The 25349-nt window shown below is 49.0% G+C and overlaps 1 protein-coding gene across 1 annotated transcript in view; it reads right to left on the bottom strand.

Annotated features, from left to right (window-relative positions):
* Positions 1-654: 654 nt before the first annotated feature.
* The window catches only part of LOC115618994 (cyclic nucleotide-gated cation channel beta-1-like), a gene marked incomplete at its 5' end in the record, with an annotated part of 48866 nt that continues 24171 nt past the window's right edge, over positions 655-25349 (bottom strand). The window contains 17 exon segments of the mRNA XM_030511011.1: positions 655-876; positions 2113-2302; positions 3105-3254; positions 4430-4548; positions 6228-6311; positions 6397-6494; positions 7780-7939; positions 8153-8294; positions 9546-9668; positions 10106-10170; positions 10544-10630; positions 10746-10796; positions 11684-11700; positions 11703-11891; positions 12662-12792; positions 12794-12842; positions 12983-13140. Of these exon segments, the coding sequence (XP_030366871.1) occupies positions 655-876; positions 2113-2302; positions 3105-3254; positions 4430-4548; positions 6228-6311; positions 6397-6494; positions 7780-7939; positions 8153-8294; positions 9546-9668; positions 10106-10170; positions 10544-10630; positions 10746-10796; positions 11684-11700; positions 11703-11891; positions 12662-12792; positions 12794-12842; positions 12983-13140 (2035 nt within the window).

Here is a 25349-nt window from a genome sequence, read left to right as displayed (position 1 = left end):
ATCTCCAGGAACACCTCCTCATCAAGGATTGTGCTTCTCCATCCCTGAAAGGTGCTCATCACATCTCTCCATAACAGCCACCAGCAATGGAGAGCCCAGCACTTCCCCGGGGTGGATGGCCAGCAGGAACTCCTCTTCCCAGAGGGAAACCCACGGCAGTCTTGGCACCACACAGGGACCCTCAAGCATCTTGCAGTCCATGCACACCAGGACAGACCTTGGTGTTCTTGTGACAGTGGGATTTGGTCTGTGCTCGGCTTGTGAGCATAATCCACATCCTTTTTGGATTAATCACTCTCCAGCTGCTGCTGACAACCTTAAGCCCAACAGAGAATCCTTGTTGGTTATCTCCCCTGGTTGCTTCTGGCCAAGCTGTGACTCAGCTGTCAGAGGTGAAGAACTCTTCACACTTCATCTGAACACTCATTAACCACCCAGAGCCATAAAAAGCAATTTCTTCAGGGCTCCCTCTCCGTAAGGCTGGATTTTGAAGCAAGAGGGCTGGCCTGAGATTTAGTGGGAATATTCATAAAGATGCTCAATAAAAATAGATCTTCAGAGCTCAGAAACCTTGTATGATTCTGGGTCATATGGCAGAGGGTTTCATCAACAGTGAGTGAAGGTCTAGGCAGAAAAGAAAGGCAGATCCTACCCTCAGCTCTTAGCGAAGCCTACAGCTACGGCTCCTACTCCTGCCCCAGGACCTGCTTGGATCTCTTCATCTTCTTGTGCTGTGGAAATCACACGAATAGTGACTAAACTATCGGAAGATTTGGAGAATATTTCTTCTCCCAGGTGGGTGCGTGTTTTGTGGGAGGTGACGGGTGATCTCTGGTGCACTGGTGATTTTGGTGGTGTTGGACTTAAACTGGAACCCTGTGATCCAAGGAAATAAACAAACAATTAAAAAAAGGTAGAATCAAACTTAGCAGACCCTTGCCCACTGCCCCAGCCACGGCGTCAGTGCTGTGCAAAGCCAGTATTCTTCAGAGCTTCACCACACCGGACCTTATCGGGATGTCAGCTTGCTGCCAAGGATGATCTCTGTGAGAAGGGCAGCTGGGATTCTATTCCGCACATCTTGAGAGGTGAGCGCAGTGAAGCTTTCCCACACCTCCTGCCCGAGGTCTTGTTTTGCTCCTGAAGCATCTGGGGGGGCTGATCTAGGCAAAAGCTTGGTAGAAGTGCTGTTGTGAACGACCCTGTCCTAAAGCCTCCTTTGGAGAGGACCCTCAGAAACCTCAGAGAGATGTGCTATGGAGGGATGTCCTTCTAATGGAGTCCTGCTAAACCTCATTAGCAGGGTTAGCTCCTAATATGGGTCTTGTTGCTACTACCACACGGAGCACACAGTGCCACTGTCCACTGCTGCCTTTGACTGGTTGTTAGTGCTGATCACTCTGTTGTGTGAAGCCTCTGCAGAGGTGCAGATATCCTCAGTGTCTACCTGGATATTTACCCAGCCTCAAGGCCATGGTGTGCTCCCTATCAGCTGCTCTTTCACCTCCCTTTACACATCCAGATGGGATAGTCTGCATATCTCCATGCTGGGAAGAGCAACAACAAGGCCTGCATGGATATATAATCTTTTTTGAGTGTAGAAGAGACACTTGGAAGAAAGGAGAGGAAAAAAAAGAGCAGGGCCATTTTCTTTTTTGGTTGCTTATGACAAACCAGCAAGGGGGGTTTCAAGGCAGCTCATGCAGAACTGGCAGGACAGTGTGTCTGCTGCTGGGGGCTCTGCCCCCGCCATCCTGAGAGAGCTTTGCAAATATTGACTGGATGTCAAATATTGTGGGTGCTGGATCACACCTGTTCCGCCAGCACATCGATTCCCTACGAGTGGCTCTGTCTCTGCGGCACAGAAGAGATGTGCATCTGTGGCTATTGCTCAGGTGGAAATTAGGCTCAGGCTTAGCATATCTGGGCAAAAAGTCAATGTATTTCCCTTTTGTGCTGCAAAACAACCCTCTGTGGGACAACAGCATTCTCCAAAGCCATGTGTGAGATGCTGGACCACCCCTTCCTGTCTGCCCACACCACATCAGAGTCCGATGACATGAGCTCACTCCTTTAAGGCACCTTGACCACACTCATCCTCCCCATGCTGACCTGCGTTGCCTGCATCTCCTTCAGATCCTTCAGCCTCCAGGGGAGCTGTGCCAGCAGCCCTTTGCCCCTCCCTGCAGCACCCAGAGCAGCCTGGAAGAGCTTTGGGGTGTCAGGTTTTGGGGGGGTGATCAGCGAGTCCCCAGGGGCTCCTTTCTCATCTTTGGGTTTATTGTTGTTTTTCACCATTTTCCTACAGCAAGGAAAAAGAGAGATGATTTCAGTCTGGGTATGTGTTATATTAGCTGGATTTTATAATGCAGAAAAATCAGGCTTTAAAAGAACAGGTATTTTTTATGCCTTAGGAAGAACAGACTAACAAATCTAAGTAGTTCTAAAAATATATTTTTATATATATATGAATATTTTAATAGATTTTTAAATTAATGTACATTGTTTGTTCCAGAGATGCACCCACTTTTAGTGGTGAATGATAGAATCACCATAGAATCAGACTGTTTTGGGTTGGAATGGACCTTAAAGCTCATCCAGTTCCAATCCCCTGCCACAGGCAGGGACACCTTCCACTAGACCTGGTTGCTCCAGGCCCCATCCAACCTGGTCTTGAACACTGCCAGGGATGGGGCAGCCACAGCTTCTCTGGGCAACCTGTGCCAGTGCCTCACCACCCTCACAGGGAAGAACTTCTGCCTAAAATCTCATCTCAATCTCCCCTCTGTCAGGTTAAAGCCATTCCCCCTTGTCCTGTCCCTACAGGCCTTTGAAAAAGTCCCTCTCCAGATTTCTTGTCTGCCCCTTTAGGTATGGGAAGGGTACTTTGCAGCAGGGCTGGGTTTGCTCTGGGCATCTCCAGGCTCCTTGCAATGGTGCAGCAGCTCCAGCCTGGCTCTCTGCTGGGGACTTGTGCCTAATGCCTGCAGCAGGAGCTTCCCCAGGGCTTTGCACACAGAGAAATCTCCCTTGTGATGCTGAAACCCCTTCTCTGCTTTTCTTTTAAAACCCCACCGGCTAGAAAGCAGCAACCCGACACGTACTCGGCCTTCTTCTTCAGCAGCTTCTGAGACTCCGGATAATGCAACACCTAAATCTCATTCAAGTCCTTCTTATCCAAAATTAAAAGGCTAGCAAAACCGTGAGTGATGACATTTGCTATTTGGTGATTGCCCCCTCCTGCCTCCAGCAAGCTGAGAGAGACAAAGTGAGACATCAGTGCTGTTATTGAGCATAACTTAAAATCAAATAAAATCTCCCTTTCCATGTCTTCAGCTCTGTTGGTCAGAGGACTCAGGGTTTAATTTTCACCCCCGATGAAATAATGCAAACCCAATTTTTAAAGTGTGATGGGAAACATTGGCAAGGAGAGCCTGTCCTGGGTTCAGCTGTAGCAGTCATTTTTTCTCCTTAGTAGCTGGTGCAGTGCTGTATTTTTGGCTTTAGTCTGGGAACGATGCTGATAACACACCGATGTTTTTAGTTGTTGCTAAGTAATGTTTACTCCGACCAAGGACTTTTTCAGTCTCATGCTCTGCCAGTGAGGAGGGGCATAGGAAGCCAGGAGGAAGTAGACAGGACACCTGACCCAAACTAGCCAAAGGGGTATTCCATACCGCAGCACATCATGCCCACTATAGAAACTGGGGGAGTTACCTGGAAGGCCCAGATCGCTGTTTGGGTCGGGCTGGGTATCGGTCGGTGGGTGGTGAGCAATTTTATTCTCTCCCCTTTTTATTTCCCTTATCATCATTATTATTGGTGGTAGCAGTAGTAGTTTTGTATTGTACCTTAGTTACTGGACTGTTCTTATCTCAACCCATGGGATTTACATTCTTTCGATTCTTCTCCCCATCCCTCTGCTCCCGGAGGGAGGAAGAAGGGGAGGAGTGAGTGAGCGGCTGTGTGGTTCTGAGTTACGGGCTGGGCTTAAACCATGACAGAGTCGTATAAAAAAGGATTTGCCTGTTTGAAAGTGTAAATATTGCATTTTACACCAGTCTGGAGTCTGCTCAGCTGTAGGGAGGCAACCTCTGTCACTGTGTTATTGGTACAGGACTTTACACGCTCAGGAAATGTGTGGATTAATGGCCGGGGGGCTGGTTTAGTGAAACATCTTTTCTTATTGATTTTCCCATCCCTGCATATACCTCTGCTTACTGTCACTATCTCCCCAGGCAGAAAACAGCACAAAAATAGACAAGATCCAAGAAAACAAGCTGTAATTTGTGTAGCAGACACTGCTCAGTGTTCGTGGCTCTCAATCACAAGCATTAATTAGGGTGTTGCTGATCTCTCCACTTCCCACCCTTCTTGCCCAGAGCCCACGAGCTGTATTTCCCCGGCTCCCTGGGAATGCTTCACTTACCTTATTTCTCCAAACATGGATCCAGCTTTCAGAGCCACCAGCACAGTTTTGCCATCGGGTCCCTCCAGCATCTGCACTTGTCCTGCCTGGATAACATACATCTCATGGCCAATTTCTCCCTGCAATGAAGATGGGTGCTGTGCGGAGTGCCCACAAACAGGGAGACCTTATGGGTGCCTGTAATGGATGGGAACCTAGCTGAGAGTTGATTCCCTCTCATAACTGAGAGACATAACAAAGGATGTTGTTTGCCACAGTGTACTTGGCCGAGTATATATATGTTCATCGTGACTGTCGGAAAGAGACAGGAAAACAGAGGTGTGCAGCTGTTCTATGACCTTCATACTTGGCCGCACTGGGGCACCTGGCCAATGCTCTCAGAGTGGACAACCGAGATCATGAGAAACGGCCCCACGAGTAAACAATCAGAGATCTGGCATAAAGCCGGTTGTTTTGATAAGGGTATAAAAGTGGGACCCTCTTGTGGCCATGAGAGAAGCCTCACCTATGGGTGGACGCACCATGTAGGAATTTTCCCAATCACCTGAGACTCCTGGCATTGGCTGCAACGGGGCTTCCCAGCTGGAAGTGTAGACCTGGATGATGATTCAGTGGTAATTGGTGATGTATTTCTTCTTAATCTCTGTTCTCTCCATACAGTAATGATTTAATGCATTGCTAACTCTCTCTGGTATTTTACTTATATACCTATATCTCTGATTTGCTTTATTGTACATATTATATATAGAGAGATATTTACCTAACTGACACTAGTGTGCTTGCTTTAGAGTGCTTATTGGCTTTAGTGTGCTTGTTTAATATATTCTGCATATTATACAGCTAGCGTGTGGTCACTTTGTGGCGTACCCTGTCTGTCAGCAGAATGGTGCCCTAACCTGTGTCTTGCTGGAAACCCCCATGATCACGCTGCCCTCTCCAAGCTCTCCAAATGCTTTGTCCTGATGGTGCTCACTCCTGAGCATCCTCATCTAAGCACCCCAAAGTCTCCTCCTGCTCTCCCTGCTCTACTGCTCTTCATGGCTGCAGCAGCAGAGGTCAGTCTTGGCAGAAGACCAGCTGCAAGCAAGGATGTTTTTGCTCTGTGAAGTGGCTCGATGACATGGTGTCCTGGGTTCAGCTGTAAGTTATTTTTCTCCTTCTTAGTAGCTGGTGCAATGCTGTGTTTTCGGCTTTAGTCTGAGAACGATGCTGATAACACACCGATGTTTTAGTTGTTGCTAAGTAATGTTTACTCTGACCAAGGACTTTTTCAGTCTCTCACGCTCTGCCAGTGAGGAGGGGCACAAGAAGCCAGGAGGAAGCAGAGACAGGACACCTGACCCAAACTAGCCAAAGGGGTATTCCATACCACAGCACGTCATGCCCAGTATATAAACTGGGGGGAGTCACCCAGAAGGCCCAGATCGCTGCTCGGGTCAGGCTGGGTATCGGTCGGTGGGTGGTGAGCAATTGTATTCTCTCCCCTTGTTATTTCCCTTATCATTATTAGTAGTAGTAGTAGTTTTATATTATACCTTAGTTACTGGACTGTTCTTATCTCAACCCATGGGATTTACATTCTTCCGATTCTCCTCCCCATCCCTCCAGGAGTGGGGGGGAAGAAGGGGGGGGATGGGAGTGAGTGAGCAGCTGTGTGGTTCTGAGTCACTGGCTGGGCTTAAACCATGACACATGGTGATGGGCCAGGCCTGGCTTTCCCCACTCTGCATTGTTCCTAGTGCCCTGCACAGCCCAGTCATGACACCGGGGATGGGAAGGCACTCAAGCATCTCATTACCTTCTTGCACACATAGTCATCGGGCAGGTAGACCACAGATCTGAGCTGCTTCAGCATGTCAAAGATCATCTGTCTGTCACATCCCTGAGCTGAAACAGAGGCAGCAGCACAGTTAGTCTGTGCCGATGTGGCAGGCTGTGCAGGGCAGGACCCGCACCGAAGGGGCTACCTGGAAGAGGGCCACTTTGCTCACGATGCTGTAGTTCACATCGATGGCGATGTCCAGCCTCATCTTGTCCAGCAGCTGCACCAGCAGCTCTGACTCATCTGTGGGACAAAGCAGAACGCTGGCTCTTTCCAGCACTTGATCCCAGACCATGCCTTTGGTGTGGCAGTGGGAAAGCAGCCCATGTTCTGGTGGCAGAGGGCAGGAGCCAGCTCGCCCAGAAGGGTCTCCTCCAGCCTCTGCCCACCAAGCAACTTGCAGGTCTAAAGCCAACAGGTGACAGAGAGCTGCCCTTCACATTATCTCTGCCCTGATAGCTCTGAGAGACAGACCAGTGAGCGCAAGCTGCATCTTTCTTGGCCAGGAGGGTGGGTGCAGTGGTCCTGCCTAAACAGCTACAGGTTGGGCAGAGAAACGATTCAGAGCAGCCCTGAGGAGAAGGACTTGGGGGTGTTGGGTGACGAGAAGCTCCCCATGACCCAGCTTCAGTGTGCGCTTGAGACCAGAACCCCCCATGTGCCGGGCCGCATCCCCAGAGCATGAGCAGCAGGTCGAGGGAGGGGATTCTCACCCTCTGCTGCACTCTGGGGGGACCCCCCGCAGTCCTGAATCCAGCTCTGGGGCAACAACACAAGAGGGAGATGGAGCTGCTGGAGTGAGTCCAGAGGAGGCCACGGAGATGCTTTGAGGGCTGGAGCACCTCTGCTCTGGAGACAGGCTGAGAGAGCTGGGCTTGTTCAGCCTGGAGAAGCTGCATGGAGACCTCATTGCAGCCTTCCAGTATCTGAAGGGGCCTACAGTGATGGTGGAGAGGGACTCCTCATCAGGGACTGTAGTGATAGGACAAGGGGTAATGGGTTCAAACTTGAACAGGGGAGATTTAAGTTAGATATAAGGAAGAAATTCTTTACTATGAGGGTGGTGGGACACTAGCACAGGTTGCCCAGGGAAGCTGTGGCTGCCCCATCCCTGGCAGCATTCAAGGCCAGGTTGGATGGGGCTTGGAGCAACCAGGTCTAGTGGAAGGTGTCCCTGCCCATGGCAGGGGATTGGAACTGGATGAGCTTTAAGGTCCCTTCCAACCCAGACCAGTCTATGATTCTATGATTTACTGTTCAGGTGAGCTCGTGGGTTTGCTGTTAGACACTCTCTGGCCAGCAGTTGCTAGTCACTGCCTTCTCCCTAGGGACCAGAGGGTGGGATGCTGGACTTAGTGCCCTATGATGATGCATGACCTGATGGCGGTCTAGATACTCTTTAGGTGGGCAAACAAGAGTAAAATAAGCCACCGCCTCCCTGCGACCGTGGTGCTATTTGACAGTAACGTTTCAGCTCTATACATCAACAGCAGCACACATGCTGACCCTTGGAGTGGTTGGAGCTCACCTAGCATGCTTTGCGAATGCCATGTGTACTCGTACCATGTTTTCACCTGGTTCTGAACAGTTTTGGGGATTTTGTAGAAGTTCATGTGTTTAATGGTACTGTCCATGCAGCTGTGATAATAAGTTTGCTCCACAGTAGCGGCACCGACCACATCTCTCATCTGAATGGGAAGAAGAGGTCGAAGAGATGTTTTAATTGCTGTCACTTATCCATCAGCCGGTTAAGCAGGCTAGAGCATTTTTGCTGAGGCCTAACTGCATCTGCCAAATCCTTTTTGTCTTCCACCAGTGCTGAGCAGGTCCTTGTATGGAGAAAACAAACCCACCAAAACTTCCCCAGAGGAGGCTGGGAGCCCCCAGGGACTCCTGCTCACATGCCCTATCATGATGGAGAAAGCAAAGACACCTGTGAAGTAGTTCAGCAGCTGGAAGATAATCTCAAACAGTGTCTTGGGGTCCAGCAGGCCCCCAATGGTGCTGAGGGTCTTGACTGCCCAGTAGTAGCAGTGGATGTAGTTGGGAGGAAAAGAGGAGACAGCTTTGAAGGCATTTCTGGCATGAAGGCCTGTTTCACCCCTCACTACTGAGCTCACATACTCTGGCCACAGTAAGCCAGAGCCCACTGAGAGTAATTACAGGAAAATTAAGGGGCTGCAAACTCTCCACCACACCTGCAGGTGCTTCCGGAGATGCTACAGGAGCAAGGGGATGTAGGGACCCTCCAGAAACCTCCGCATGGGAAGCTCAGCTGCTCTAGCTACTCCCATTTTCTGCTTCTTACAGCTCCACTACCATAAACCAGCAATGTCTTTTCAGCAACATTTACACTTGCAGAAATAGTCAGGGGGAAAATAGGGTTTGTGAGCAAATTGTTGGCATGGGACTCCGGAGATGTCAAGTGGATTCTTGATTCGCTGGTCTTGGGCACTCCCTTGGATTCTATAGTCACACCTGGAGATAGCTACAGATATGTATATCACACAAAATAACTATATAACAGCAACATTAACATGGGAACTGAGTGCTCAAAGGGAAGGCAACACCCATACTAGGGCTGCAGGGGTGACAGTCACTTGTCCCCACCTACACCCACACCTCACAGTAAGTTTTTAATGCACTTGCCCGCACCTTTTTGCAAGAAACTCTCATTTAAATGTTACTTGGGATCGTATTTTGCCCGTGTTGTCCAACACACAGCATGGTCATTCGCTACAAGGTGGTACTCTGCTCATGAGCCAAGTGTTCTCCCTGCGGCACCCATCACTCACAACACAATGGACATTTAACGTGTATCTTGGAAATGCCATGGTGAGGGGACAGGGTGGCCACTGTCCATGTCTCTCACCCTGGGAAAGAGAGCGCTGGTCTGGTCTGAGGGCCTGACACATGGCACCAAGGACACACAGCTTCAAGCCTCCATCCTGGCCTGGCAGCAGGTCAACAGAACAGGGCTCGCCCTGACATCTTGCTCATCGAGGGAGCATTCCCTTGCTTCCCAGCACCAGGTTCCCAGTTTTTCAGTCTTTTCAACCTGCCATTGTCTTCCATCTCAGACCAGCTGCAACCTCTTTATCTTGCAGCACCGTATATTACTGCACATCCCACCCCTCCCATTCCCATCATTCTCCCTGGCTCCACATCTCCTGGCATCCGCAACCTGTTTCTTCAGGGTTTTTTATGAACCCAGCTGCATCCTAACACCTCCCTTCTTGCTCCAGCTCATCACAGCAAGCTGTGCTACATGAGGACCCAAGCCCTGGCTGGTACCTGTTTCTTTCCCCATCATAGACCCAGGTGGTAGAGCCCAGTCCTTCATAGGCTGATGCCCAGTAATAGAGGCAGGAGTTCACGTGCAAGCTGTACAGTAAATAGGCTGTGGTCCAAATTACTCTTCAAAACAAACAACAAAGAAGAGAACAGGAAGGGAGGTGATATGGTATCTGCTAGGAGAAACATGTCAGAACCCCCCCAGCATCACAAGGAGCTTCGAAGTGATGAGCCAAGTGCAAGAACCACAGAGCACCCAAGCGCGTGGCCCCACTGCTCCCTCCTGCAGCACCATAAGTGCCAGAAAAAGCAGCTTGTCCCGATGGCTCCTCTTCACCATCAGCATCCTCATCCCCACTGGGTCAGAGAGAGGGGATCCTACCCCTGTGGCTCCAGGACCCGCATGTCTCACCTGCATCAGGTAACACCTATGTCAGCCAGGGACATCCAGGGGCAGCGGGAAAATAAATCAGGAACCCAGAATGGGTGCACACCAAAGCGAACCTTCTTTCCCAGTAGTAAACAACTCCATGGTCTTTTCCTCCCTCCCTTCCCCTCACCTGTACATGTATGCCTTGGTCAGAATAGCCTCCAGGCATTTGTTGAACTTGAAGAAGGCCATGTACTGGAGGAGAAGGAAAGCAGCATGCTCCAGTGTGCTCCAGCTTCCCGCAGCCCCACCAGGAGAGTTACATCTCCATAAAACCCCACTCCCTCTCCGTTTCCCTCCTGCAGCCCCTCTGCAGCTTGAACTGCCACAGACAGATTTGGTTCCATCTAGAAGTGTCCTTCTATTCACATGTGAGTGTGTTTTAGGATTGAAATGAAGTGTTTGACCAACAGCTCCACAAAGCCTTTGGGACAAGACTTCCTGTCCTTTTTACAACCCTCTTGTCATCATCAATGAGTAGCAAGCCACAGCTTACCCCAACCAGCATGGGACTCCTTCACATCCACTGCAGTTGGTGTTCTGCCTGGTTTTGTAAGTTCAGACTTACCTTCAGACAGTGAGGAAAGCGCAAAAGTGGGTTGACACCAACTTTGAAGTAGAAAAAATCCAGGGGCAGGAGGCCCACCATATCCATCTGAAATCCACACAAAGAGAGGAACCCCTGTGACGACCTGCAGGCATGGTGGTGTGGAGCTGTAAGCCACAGTTCAGACTGAAGATTCAGATTAATAAATAAAATGATGTCAAACCTTAAAGTGTTGTGATTGCAGGTAGTTCTCCTTCATGGCCTTTTTATCACTCTGATTGGGCAGAGGAAGGAGAGAGAGAGCAAGACTGATCATTGCTTACAGAAAGGAAAGTCATGGCCAACATGGTCATGCCTGGCTTTCCTCTTCTGCACCACAATAGGGAAGATGCTCCCTTCGTGCCCAGGAAGGGGAGCAGAGCAAGAGGAGCAGAAGAGGATAGCCAGACATGACCATCCTGGCCACACCAAGAGAAGACCTAGCCATATGGCATCTTCCCATCCTGTCTTAGGACATCCTGTGCTTGTTTTGCATCCCAGAGAAAGTACATCACAGTGCCAGAGCCACGAAAAACAGGATTTACAGGAAAACCTCCCTGTCTGACCATTCCTGTGGGCCATGGGAAGGCTGTACCCTCAAGATTTGATTTTTCCCAGCTTATTTAATTGGATATGGAAATGAAATCAGGGGCTTTCACTTATCTCTGGCGCGCGATCTATGCGTTCAGCTTGCAATCGCTCTTGTCATATTGTTAATACATTCTGCCTAGCTGTGCTCCTTTAAATGAAACACATGTATCATGCCATCTGTTCATGGTTAGCACCACACTGCTGGGAGCACTGCCCCATGGAGCAGCACTCTCTGAGCATTCCTACCCAGGAACGGGGCTGCCGTGGACCTCACACGCTTTCTAGGTAGGCTGGTATTGACTTTAGGGCAAAAATATATGACTTCAGGGCAAAAAAAAGACTGCCAGCTTATCCACTACATGGCAGGAGAGATACTTGCAGTCCTCCAAGAGTGGACACAGCCCTGATGGCCATGGCCATGGTGGAAAAGCTTGACTCAGAGATCACAGGGCAGCACCACTGATGTTGCTCGGGGGGATGGGGGGTCGCCCCAGCCAGTCCCCAGCAGTGGGATGCACCCCTGCCACTCACTATTATATCTCCCCCTGGATGAACTGCAGCTGGATCTGAAAGATGAGGATGTCCAGCAGATAGATGAGGTCGCATAGGTAGTCCATGAACAGCCAGCAGTGGATGTTTGCTGGTGTCTGGTAGGGGAAAGCCCGACGGACAGGGATCAACCAGCAGTTCCAGTTCCAGGCCATGACAACAAAGAACAACCACAGCATGTACATCAGATCTGCGCACAGGGAACCATGCTGCAATTATCTGGGCACATGTCCCTCATCTGCAGGAATCCACTACACAAAGGGCTTTTCATCTGCCCTGAGTGCCACAGGGAAACCTGCAGGAGGTCTCTGTTAAATACTGACAGCATTTAATTGCAAGTGAGCTGGGCTCTAGATGCAAAGAGAATACCACTGGCTGCAGAGCACATTGCTTTTTATCACAAAGCATCTTCTAACTTTGCTGGTTCAAGTAGGTTTGCTTTTGCTTTGCTCCTGACTTTCTTGCTTTGCTTTTCCCCCTCAGGCTGTGCTGAGCTGATGGCCATCTGCCTGAGCCTGAGGGCTTCTAAACAGCTGTGAAGCAGCAAAGACCCTGGAAGGAGCTGAGCTCCAGAGGGGTGTCCACCAGACAGTGGATTTTTCTGTTGTGATTTTTATTTGGGGTGTCCACACCACAGGGACAGTGTTTGTCCACTAAAAAGCCTGAAAAGCAGCAGAAAGCTGCTGCCCCTTCCCTGCCTGGTCACACTCCTGACACCCACAGCTAATGGGAAGTATTTAGGGAAACCCGTGCCTTGCAGGGGAATTTGATTCTGGTTTTTAGGAGACAGGTGTAAGCTAAGTTTCTCCTTGCTTAGTATAGCAAGTTGCTCCTTGCTGTAGCTCCTTGCTTCTCTCTTAGATGAGACTACAAGGTCTCATCTTTCACACTTCTCCCTTCCTCACCCTTTCCGGCCCCACCAGCTTCCCACCAGCCCAGTGTCTGTGCTCCATCACTCACTGGTGAGTGGGTCAATGCTGCTGGGGAACTGGTAGTTTCTCAGGCGGTCCAGCCAGGGCTGGTACCTGAACATGCAGCACAGCATCTCACAGTACTGCTCCTCTTCCACCACCTTGTCCCCCTTCTGGCTGCCCTCCCGGGGGAGGCACTGGTGCTGCTGCTGGTGCCAGCTTGGTGGAAGCTGGGAGAGGCCACACAGTTATTTGAAAGAGCAGAAAATCTTCTTGCTGCAATGTGTTTTAAGGTCTTTAACCTGTTAACAAAGCAGCTATCTCCCTGAAAACACAGCATGTGTGGGGACCCAGCCCCACTCAAACTCACATGCCATAGGGCTCTCTTCATCTGAGGTGACACCAGGGTCGGTCAGCTTCTCCTTCACCTTCTCAGTCCTCTCCTTGAAGAGCTTCACCAGCTCCTGGAGCCGGTTGTTGATGACAGTGCCACTCAGGCTCGTGGCTGAACCGATGCACTTGGGCAGGCTGTGACCAAACCACCAGGCATTTCGTGCAGGTAGGAAAGCTCAAGGGCAGGTTCACAACCTGTTTTTTAACCTACAGGATCCTGATTTAGGATTTATCCATATTTATTTGGTTATTGCATAATTAGAAGAACACAAGATAAGGTGGTTTCAGTAAGATACCATCAAGCAGCACCAGCCCAAGCCTCATTCTTGCCCTGGGGTGGAAGATGCCCTCAGAGGGACATGGGAAGCACCAAGATCCCGGGCTGGATTGCATGTGCTTGGGACAAGACAATTTTGGAAGAACTATGGGGTGAAAATGTGCACCAAGACCCTGAATTTATAAACTATAGTCTCTTTTCAGCCTCTTGATTAATACCATATTGGATTCAGGCCAGGATGCTTCACCTAGCATGGCTGAGGAGCACCACTAGGAGGGAGGACAGAAACAGGCCCATTTGCTGTAGCTCCAGGCTGGTTCATTGTGTTGACACAATGATTTCTGCCCAGCAAGAAGGCAGAGCCCTGCCCCATGAGGAGGTGCAGGCCCTCCCCAAGCCTTTGCTTCCCAGGGAGGGCAGCTCCCTCCGAGGCTGTCCCTGTGGCTGCAGAGAAGCCAGGACCTGGGGTGTGTGATGCACAGCTTGTGCCCGCTTCCTACATGAAATAAAAAGGTAACTTCTCCACGGTCAGTAAAAACAAGGTGTACCCACAGTGCTGTAGGGTAGATCAAAGGTTCATCTTCTCTATGGTTAGACATAGTCTTAAGGAGAATATTTCTACCTGGATACAGGAAAAGCAAGAGCAGTTTCTGCTCCAAGGAGCATCATGATCCTTACTTTTGGAGAAGGGGTGCATTACTTGCTACACAGTGCTAGACCCACTGTGGGCACAGCTTCTTCTCCCTTTGGTATCCCAGAACTTCTTTCCACCTGAGCCCTGGGATCCGAACCCCTGGGGCTGATCAGGAGCCCCTCAGCCCCACCATGCACCTTTCCCTCTGCTCCTCATCTCAGCCCAACAGTGCTTGGGTCAGGGACTGGCTCATGGGTCCCTCCTCCAGACCATCCTCTGGGGCCAGTAGCTTCCTCCTGTGGACACAAACATAGCAACAGAGGCTTGGCTTGTCCCCCATCCTCATCCAGCTCCTCTTCCTCCTCCTCCTCCCAGGTCTCATCTGTTTTCCACTTCCCCTTCTCCAACCAGGGTCAGTTTTCCTCCATTTTTTGGCATTGCCTGAAGTAAATGGGAGCAAACCACCCTGCTCCTTTGCTGCTAAAGCCCTGTTTCTTCCTGGGCACCACCCAGCCCATTTTTCAACCCATTTTGGGTACCTGGCAAGATGCACAGAGAGCAGGTACCAGTCTGTGCTTGTCCCCAGTGCTGCACCATCACACCACTGCACTTTGAGAAGCAGGCAAGGAAAATGCAATACCAGTAAGGTGGAGCAAGGAAATGAAACTGGAAAAAGGGGAAGGTACTGGGGACACTGCCTGGCTCTGAGCTGGCTCTGTAGCACCTGAAATCCCTAAGACAAAGAGTGAATTGCAGAGCAGCAGGTACATAACATGGACCCTCCAATAGCTTCTGATACCTCCAAAGCCAAGTGTGAAGCTCAACTTGCCAAGAGTGGCTCCAGGTTCAAGAGGAGCCCTATAAACACTGTCCTGGTGATGCTGAGGCAGTGATACGGGAGATAAACGGACAGCATGACAACCAATATGATTAAATGCTGACACTTTATTAAGCCCAGATAGCTGTTTATATATTCTCTCTGAGTGTCCACGCGGACCTTATACAATCCTAATTGATTGAGCTTAACGAGACACGTGCATAGGTACAGCTTATGATTGGCTAAAGCTTTCAGTTCATGCGAAGGCCTTATAAGTGCTTAAGTTTGCCAAGTTTTGCATTCCACATCCGGGAGTTGTTCTTCTTGAGCCAACTTTCTCATTCTGCCTCCACAAGTGTCCTTTAGATGACCTTGATGCTAGGCCGTGAGACCTAACTCAAACTCTTGCTATTGACATGAGTCCTGGATTGCTCATGTGTCCATTTTGTTCCAAGTGGTCCTCCACAAATCCCCCTTCTTTTCTTTGAGCGATCCAGACACGTTTCATAGCACTGGTTACCATACGTTGGATACAGTGAAAAAGGCAGGGCAACAGTATTAAGCTCATTAGAATGACTATAAACATCATCAGGCCATCTTTTGCTAAGGAGATCAACCAACCCTTCAGAATCCTCACACCCGTGACCCTGTGCTAAAAGCAAAAATCAATTGCAGCTCTATTTTGCAAAACAGCGTCTTGTGCTATCTACATCATTAAGCATTTGTGTAAGTACTTCTGACGTTAAATTTATCTGCTTTGCGGCCCAACACCCTAACTCAGTCACGTCTCCTAATGCTTTTGCTGCAGCTACTCCAGGTGCAAACAAGGAAACGATAACTCGAGATGGCACATCCCAAAATTGTACCTGATCATTACAATTGGGCCTCAGTTGTATCCTTGTTGATAAGTAATATTGAGCTCTAACTTAAACAATATGTCATTTGACACATATCCCTTGAACCATTGTGACTGATAACCTTCTACCCTGCGCGTGCTCTAGAACTTCGATGATACCATCTGAGCCCACAATACTCGCAAACACACAAACTCCAACGCTCCCAAGTTCCACAGTTATGGCACGGAGTCCTTAGGTGCTGGGGTGTTTTCGGGTGGGACATGCAACTTTTCTTGCCATGGCTTTACCCACTTGGCTGATATCCATCTGGTTAACAACACACGCATATCCTCTTCCCCGTGTGATTAACTTAACTGGTCCTTCCCAGGCCCCTGTTATCCTGTTTTTAATCATTACCTTGCATTGTCTGCTCTTAACTTCTTCCAACCCTCCTTGTAGACCAGCCCCGTGTTTTACCATTGGTGGCACCAAGCTATCTTGCGGCAATCGTAAGAAATTTAACACATATAGGACTTTGTTTAATCTATCTGTTGGTGATATAGTACTTTCTCCCCCTTTTTGTTTTTGAAGCAAACGCTTCAATGTCTGATTCATACGTTTGACCATAGCCTGACCGGTAGGTGAATGGGGCGTACCCGTCAAGTGAGTAATGCCCCAGAGCTGGAAAAACGCTTGCGTGGAATGAGCTACATAGCCAAGGCCGTTGTCAGTTTTGATTTCTCGTGGCACGCCAAGGGCCACTATAGCCGAACGCATGTGATGCGCTTCACGTACTGGAGTAAGTGCCCAGGCCATGTAAACCTGGCACATGGTTGGTGAATTTTTCATGCCCTGCGGTAACACTACCCAGTGGTACCTTTTCATAGGTTCACTTTTGTTTACGCTCGGTACAGAAAAAGCAAATTTCTGATAATCTTCTGGATGCAGGGGAATGGTAAAAAAGCAATCTTTTAAATCGATAATTAAAATGTCCCAATTTTTCAGAATCATATTTGGGGAGGGTAATCCAGGCTGTAATGCCCCCATATCCTCCATGACCTCATTAATTTTCCTCAGATCATGCAATAGGCACCATTTGCCACTTTTCTTTGGAATAGTAAAAATTGGGGTATTCCAAGGGCTTGTGGTCGGTTTAATGTGACCTTTCTCTAACTGCTCTTGTCCCTTTCCAAAGCTAAAATTAAGGGATCTGGCAGAGCTCTCTTAATTCCACATTCCTTCTGCCACTCCTGCTGGTTTCTTAACGTGAAAAACATATCTGAATACATTACTTCCCTCTGTTGATATCCCATTATTAGTTTTACACACACACACAAAGGATCCCACAAACACACTCCACACAACTGCAATACCTAAAACACAAAAAAACCCCCCAATTAGATAAACAATATTAATGACACAATCACAACATACAGTGCAGCCTTAACCATATTATATCGTCAACACCAAAATCGTTACCGTGATAATCCACAAAACTAGGTCAAATACCAGCAAGTCACAAACAGAAACAAATCCAAATGTATACCAATCGAGCGCTAGCAGCCGGGTATACGCCTTTACCTACAAGATTTCTATATCTCGACTTACAGAAGGCTCCAAACAAAAGGTTAACCCACCAAAATCCAAACTTCAAACAGACTCCCGTGCAGGACGTCTCCTACGACTTACGGAATGTTAACCAAAACAAAACAATATTTACAAAAGAATACCTTCTTAAAGATGGTCCTTGTCTGCTCCCGCAGTGATCCGAGTGAGTCGAGGGGTCCCTCCGGGAAAATTTCCCGGGGGCCCTGGGGAGCCCTGTTCTCAGCGGGTCCTGCAGCCGAGCAGAGAGGGTCCCATCTGGGTGCCAAATTGATTTGTAGAACTTGTTAAGAACTTGCCAACTTAATTAGTTCGGTAACACTGCTGGCATAAATGAGTGATTTCTCCTTGTCCTTCTACTTATCAGTTAACTTCACTACATCACCTCCTGAACATCTGCTTAGTTTCAGCTATTCCTTAGCTACAATCCTGTTTTGGCTACAATAAATTTTGTGCGAAGGTCATAAGGTTCCAAAGCTATGTCAGCTACAATGATTCATCTTAGACAAGGACCCTTATTGTGTTCTTTTGGTCGGGCCTTTTTTAGGTTTGGAAAGTTTTGTTGTTATATACAAAGCCACCAAGCTTAAAGTTACTTAGAACTAAATTTTCTTATTTACAAAAGATTATATTTCATTTTGTACTTCCTTGTCTTAAATCCCCCTTTTTTTTTTTCTATCCTTTTGCAAATTCTTTTGCAAATTTTTTTTTTTTTTTTCTCCCCACTAATGCATTCTGAATAATCCCTCTCCATCGCCGTGTTGGGTCCCTGTCAGTTTTAGCAGTTTCACCTCTTGCCTCCCCCCACCCCCTGGAGCTTCCCGCAGCTTCTCCTCTCGCCTCCCCCCACACCCTGGAGCTTCCCGCAGCTTCGCCTCTTGCCTCCCCCCACCCCCCTGTGTTCTTCTCGAGCGATCTTATCTCTTTCCAAGTCCTCCAACTTTCAAAGTAGTTTCTGCGCCCAGTCCGGTTCCCTGTGGGGCTCGAGCGTGGATGATTTTTGCAGAGACGTTGGTGGGGGAGGCATGGACGGAGAGAGAGGTGGAAAAAGCGATGGCTGGCTCTTGGAGTGAGACGGGTCAGGTGGGACGGGCGGTGGCTCTCCCCTGGGTGGCTTTTCTACGCAGGGGTCGGGAGGCAGCGGTACGGGCCAGGATTCATCCACTTCCATCCCCTCGTTTTTCCGGGGATCCATCTCGTCCTCTGTCAGAGATGCCGATGGGGCAGCAGGGGAAGGGACAGGGAGCCGATCGAAAACTCTAATCTTAGACGATGGGGGCTGTAAAGCTATAAAAGCTCCGGCAGCGACTGATTGCACCACCCTCATCACTTGAAGGGTCGTTAGAATCAGCTTCCAAGTTGTTGCTAGTCCCTTAGCTTCTTTGTTGCTGTTGCTTACAGCATCCCATAACCGTTCCCCAACCTTTTCCCAAGTTTCGACCTTAAAAGCAGCCTGTGGATCTGGGGGGAACCCGTTCTCTCAGCACCATATTAATAAATTTCGGAGCACAAGCTCATCATGTTTAATTCCTCTCTTAGAGAGGATATGTTGGAGGAGCTTTACTACTGCTGCCTCTTCTTTAGACACTGAGACTCCCATCTCCTCCCCGGCCGCTCACCTGCTTCAGGTGAGATTTCCTCTGTAGTCTTCGCGACGGCAGTCACGGCTAGTCTTCACAACGACAGTCACGGCTTCGCCCTCCTGGCGGCTTCGCTCCTCGAGTGGCTTCGCATCCTTCAGATCGCAGTTCGTTGAGTGCACTCCTTTAAACAGTTGCCGGGACAGCAACTGCTCCGGTTGGCTTTCCCGCTCACCCTCCTATTCAGCTGTCTTCATCGCTCGGTTAAAGCAACAGCAAGAGGGTCCCTGTTCGGGCGCCATTTGCGGGAGATAAACGGACAGCAGGACAACCAATATGATTAAATGCTGACACTTTATTAAGCCCAGATAGCTGTTTATATATTCTCTCTGAGTGTCCACGGGGTCCTTATACAATCCTAATTGGTTGAGCTTAACGGGACATGCGCATAGATACAGCTTATGATTGGCTAAAGCTTTCAGTTCACGCAAAGGCCTTACAAGTCCTTAAGTTTGCCAAGTTTTGCATTCCACATCTGGGAGTTGTTCTTCTTGAGCCAACTTTCTCATTCTGCCCCCACAAGTGTCCTTTAGATGACCTTGATGCCAGGCCGTGAGACCTAACTCAAACTCTTGCTATTGACATGAGTCCTGGATCGCTCATGTGTCCATTTTGTTCCAAGTGGTCCTCCACACAGTGACAGCTGATGTCTTCCTAGAAGATGTGTCCTAACAGAGCTGGCATCTCCCTTTGGTACAGACAGCTTTCAGGGACAACTTCCTTACATGTGGGCAAGCAAAGTGGCAGAAGGAGAGGTGGATATGAAGATGACAATCAATCAGGGCAAAAATCTGGACTGCAACCTACACTTGAGTCCAGAGTTTGCACTACAACACAGAAATTGTCTTCTGCCACCACAGCAGTTGCTCTAAATTAACCAGGATCTCACTGCCCCTGGTGCAAAATGGCTTGGTGCTGCATGTGGAGCAGGAGCAAGCGGGACACCGAGGGAGTTCACCCTGCCATCACAGGTCTCCTGAAGAAAGCTGGATGTTATTAACCAACCCATCTCCAACCTCAATGGCTCTTTTCCCCTGCTGGGAAGGCGAGCAGATGAACAAGCCCAACAAAACCTTCCTTCCCCAAGTGCACACTACAGGGGTGGAGGAAAACCACCAAACCCCATATCAAAGTACCCTCAGATGTGGATGGAGAGGTTCCCAAAACCACATCCGTTTGGAGAAATACTCCTGCTGAGGTCTGTGATGTTAGGACATCATCCATCGCCTCTCACCAGTGTCCAGCCACCCCTTCCCCTGGGTCTGTACCCTCAGGGCACCGCACTGCCCCATTGCCCATCCTCATCCATGAGCAAGACCAAGATGCCTACATCGACAGCCCAATGGCCTCTTGCTTTATAAGGGGAACCCTGCAGAGAGGTCCCCCTCTTTGCCTGTGGCATGGCTCCCCATAGGCCATGTGGTTGCCCTCCAAGTACATGCAAAACTTTTGTGTCAACATCCATCTGGGAAAAAATGCCTCTTTTTGATTTAGATTAATAGATGCCCTCAGAAAGATGTAAAAGATGAAAAACATCCCCAAGAAGGCAGTAAATTCAGAGGTGCAGGACACATCACTTGGTATTCTGTGTAGTGCCTGTAGCTCACTGTCCTGGGTTCAGCTGTAGCAGTCATTTTTCTCCTTCTTAGTAGCTGGTGCAGTGCTGTGTTTTTGACTTTAGTCTGGGGACAGTGCTGATAACACACTGATGTTTTTAGTTCTTGCTAAGTAATGTTTACTCCAATCAAGGACTTTTTCAGTCTCATGCTCTGCCAGGGAGGAGGGGCACAGGAAGCCAGGAGGAAGCAGAGACAGGACACCTGACCCAAACTGGCCAAAGGGGTATTCCATACCACAGCACGTCATGCCCACTATAGAAACTGGGGGGAGTTACCCGGAAGCCCCAGATTGCTGCTCGGGTCGGGCTGGGTATCGGTCAGCGGGCAGTGAGCAATTGTATTCTCTCCCCTTGTTATTTCACTAATCATTATTATTATTGGTGATAGCAGTAGTGGTTTTGCATTATACCTTAATTATTGGACTGTTTTTATCTCAACCCATGGGAGTTACATTCTTTCAATTCTCCTCCCCATCCCTCCAGGAGCAGGGGGGAGGGAAGAAGGGGGGGTGTGAGCGAGCAGCTGCATGGTTCTGAGTTACCGGCTGGGCTTAAGCTACGACACTCACCTGCATTCCCAGCGGACGCAGATGTGAGAAGGAGCAGGAGCTACCCAAAAAGCAATGCAAACATCAGCAGATTTTAGAAACTGGTGGGTAAAGGTCTCAAAGGCAAACTGGGACGTTAAGTCCCATGGAGAAGTTCATGCACATGCAACCATAAGTCCAAAACCCTGGCAGGTCTATCAGGTTCTCAGTCAACCATGTTAAAGAAGGAACCTGTGTGATAATCCCCTGGAAAATATTCAGTTCTTTGATACAGTCCAGCTGCAGGGGATGCTTTTTGGGACAGGACCTCCAGACCTCTGGCGTGGCTCATTTGTGGTGAGTCTTTCCTGACTCTGTCTAAAACAATGTTAACCCTAATCCTTCACAGCCCCATGTAGGAAACAACTCAAGACTGTGGCAAATAAAAGTGACTTAGATAAATGGATGATTACTTGATGCAGAGTTGATGTCCTCTTCCTCTGAAAATACCAGCCAGAGCCAAGCATTTTCCTTCTGGTTCAGAAGGCTGAAATTTTATTTCTTGATGTAGCAACACAGGAGCTGATTGCTTTTAAACATCTCCAGCTCTACCAAGGGACCTCCAGCATTGTCTTGAGAGACACTACCTAGAGACACGGCAGAAAGGTTCATGTGCTCATATGTGTAATTGCAAATATGCAACCTGCTTTCAGAAACTGGTAGAAAATAGCATGAGAAAACTGAGGTGCTCCAAAAAATGGCTCTGCTGAGGAACCACAGGAGCACAGAATGTTTTGGGTTGGATCTTTGAAGATCTAACCCCCCTGCCATGGGCAGGGACACCTTCCACTAGACCAGGTTGCTCCAAGCCCCATCCAACCTGGCCTTGAACACTGCCAGGAATGGGGCAGCCACAGTTTCTCTGGATAACCTGTGCCAGGACCTCGCCACCCTCACAGGGAAGGACTTCTGCCTAAGATCTCATCTCAATTTCCCCTCTGTCAAGTTAAAGCCATTCCCCCTTGTCCTGTCCCTACAGGCCCTTGTCAAAGTCTTTTTCCATCTTTCTTATAAGCCTCCCCTTACATATCAAAAGGCTGCAATAAGGTCTTGATAAAAGACTTGATGCCCAAGATGTGCTGAGATGCATGACATGGGTGTTAATATGAATTGTCCATTTTCTGTGCTGGTTGAAGGCATAACAGAAAGCCCAGCACTTCGACCCTGATTCAGAGGTGGATGAACATGTGCAGCAAAGTCACACATCCCAGGGAGAGAGGAGTTACACAGCCCCATCTGCTGGACTTCTCCATCTCAGAAGAATAGTCTGCCCATTTCATCAATCCTCCCCCTCTCTGAGCATCCTTGATCTGAAGGCACAAATCCAGGGGGGAAATGCTGCAAATTCTTCAAGGAAAAATACAAGGAGATAATTGTTGGGATATATGATGAAGGCCCATAAGCAGCGCACAGACCCTCCACACTGAATTTCGGAGCACAGATGTGTGGGACAACAAATGGGATCTAACAACGGCCTGGGGATTGAACCCACCTCCAGGAGGACACACAGACAGGGCTCACTATCCAAACCTGCCAGGAGTGGGTTGCTCCATACAGTTGTATGAAATCTCCTGTACTGGCACCGTTGGGGGGTTAAAGCCCCAGGAGACAGGGACGTTCCAGGGCAGAGCCATACCTGGGGGATGCCAGAGCCATGCCAGGCACCTCCAGCATGTTACTGGCACCAGTGGACACCTGTAAGTGGGTCCCGTCGTTCTCCACTGCGTCGCCTTCATTATGCCAGGACCTTCCTGTGCTCACTCAGGCTCTGATGGGAGATCACGACCTGTCATGGTTTAAGCCCAGCCACTCCCAGAGGGATGGGGAGGAGAAGCGAAAGAATGCAACTCCCACAGGCTGAGATAAGAACAGTCCAGTAACTAAAAGGTATAATACAAAACCACTACTACTACCACCAATAATAATAATAATAAGGGAAATAACAAGGGAAGAAAATAAAATTGCTCACCACCCGCTGACCGATACCCAGCCCGACTTGAGCAGCAATCTGGCCTTCCGGGTAACTCCCCCAGTTTATATACTGGGCATGATGTGCTGTGGTATGGAATACCCCTTTGGCTAGTTTGGGTCAGGTGTCCTGTCTCTGCTTCCTCCCAGCTTCCTGTGCCCCTCGTCCCTGGCAAAGCATGAGACTGAAAAAGTCCTTGATTGGAGTAAACATTACTTAGCAACAACTAAAAACATCAGTGTGTTATCAGCGTCGTTCTCAGACTAAAGCCGAAAACACAGCACTGCACCAGCTATTAAGAAGGAGAAAAAATGACTGCTACAGCTGAACCCAGGACAGTATCCACCCCTTATTCCATACCATTCATGTCATGCTCAGATCCCACATTTTTCAATATACCATTGCTTTTTTCTCATATATATATACACATATAAATATATACACCCAAACACACACAAAGAGAGAGATGTCATTCCTTAGTCCATGGACCATCCCTATGAAGTTTGCTGAATTCATCCAGCCCATGATGTCAGGCTCCATCTGTCATAACAGTCTTTCAGGGCAGGAGAGACAGTGTGTAGTGCTGGATCGTTGCCTGCTGATGACACCACCAAACTCATCTGGTCACTGCTGAGCTCATCTGGTTTCATCAAAGTTCATTCTTTGTTGGGGTGATGATCGGAGGGAAGTCAGGGTCAGTTGATGGTGACCTGAGGACAGTTCTGCTGCTGCTGCCACTGGCTTTCCCATGACTTTATTCTCTGCTGATGATCATGACAGCACATATCTTCTTTTCAAAGCCCAGAATGGTGGAGATGGGCATCTAGCTGATGGGCTATACAAGTGTAATATAGCAGGCAACAGCATATAATTGAGTTCATTGGCTGTTTTCCTACAAAATTAAAACCCCTTGAGGTACACATCGGACTTCCCCATCTTCCCACATTACCCACCAAATATATCTGGGTCCCTGAGCAAAAGCAACCCCACGAGTGGGTTTGCCTTTACCTGAAGCAGGAATAACCCAGACTGTCTTCCCCAGGAGATTCTTTATGTGCACCACAGGAACTTTATCCCTCTCTACAGTACGTAAAGGTTCTGATTGTGCTGGGCCAGCCCTGTTGGCAGATCCCCTACTGTTGACCAACCAGGCGGCTTTTGATAAATGTGTATCCCAGTGTTTGAAAGTCCCACCACCCATTGCTCTCAGTGTAGTTTTTAACAGCCCATTGTACCGTTTGATTTTCCCAGAGGCTGGTGCATGGTAGGGGATGTGATATACCCACTCAATGCCATGCTCTTTGGCCCAAGTGTCTATAAGGTTGTTCCGGAAATGAGTCCCACTGTCTGACTCAATTCTCTCTGGGGTGCCGTGTCACCACAAGACTTGTTTCTGAAGGCCCAGGATAGTGTTCCGGGCAGTGGCGTGGGGCACAGCGTATGTTTCCAGCCATCCCATGGTTGCTTCCACCATGGTAAGCACATAGCGCTTGCCTTGGCGGGGTTGGTGGGAGTGTGATATAGTCAATCTGCCAGGCCTCTCCATATTTGTACTTCAGCCATCGTCCTCCATACCAGAGACGCTTTCACTGCTTGGCTTGCTTAATTGCAGCATGTTTCACATGTGTGAATTAACTGGGCAATAGTGTCCATTATTATGTCCACCCCTTGATCACGAGCCCATCTATATGTTGCATCTTTGCCTTGATGGCCGGAGGTGTCATGGGCCCACCAGGCTAAAAATAATTCACCCTTATGTTGCCAATCTAAGTCCATCTGAGCCACTTCAATCTTAGCAGCTTTATCCACCTGTTAGTTGTTCTGATGTTCCTCAGTGGCCTGACTCTTGGGTACATGAGCATCTACGTGGCGTACCTTCACCACCAGGTTCTGCACCTGGGCAGCGATATCTTGCCACAGTGCAGCAGCCCAGATGGGTTTCCCTCTGCGTTGCCAGTTGCTCTGCTTCCATTGCTGCAACCACCCCCACAGGGCATTTGCCATGATCCATAGAGATAAAGTACTGGCCATTTTTCTCGTTCAGCAATGTCCAAGGCCAGCTGGATGGCTTTCACCTCTGCAAACTGACTCGATTCACCCTCTCCTTCAGCAGTTTCTGCAACTTGTTGTAGGGGACTCCATAGAGCTGCCTTCCATCTCTGACACTTTCCAGTGATGACTTCTAGAATTCCTGGACCACTGGGATTTCCTGTTCGAGCTCAGTGTGTAATTAGTGCGGCCCACTTACTCCATGTAGCATCGGTTGCATCATGTGTAGAGGAGACCCTGCCTTTGAACATCCAGACCAGCACAGGCAACCGGGGTGCCAGGAGAAGCTGTGCTTCACTTCCAATCACTTCT

The sequence above is a fragment of the Strigops habroptila genome, chromosome W (genome assembly GCF_004027225.2).
Source record: "Strigops habroptila isolate Jane chromosome W, bStrHab1.2.pri, whole genome shotgun sequence".
Classification (NCBI taxonomy): Eukaryota; Metazoa; Chordata; class Aves; order Psittaciformes; family Psittacidae; genus Strigops; species Strigops habroptila.
Note: the sequence above shows the minus strand (reverse complement) of the source record. Positions and strands in the feature narration are given on the sequence as shown.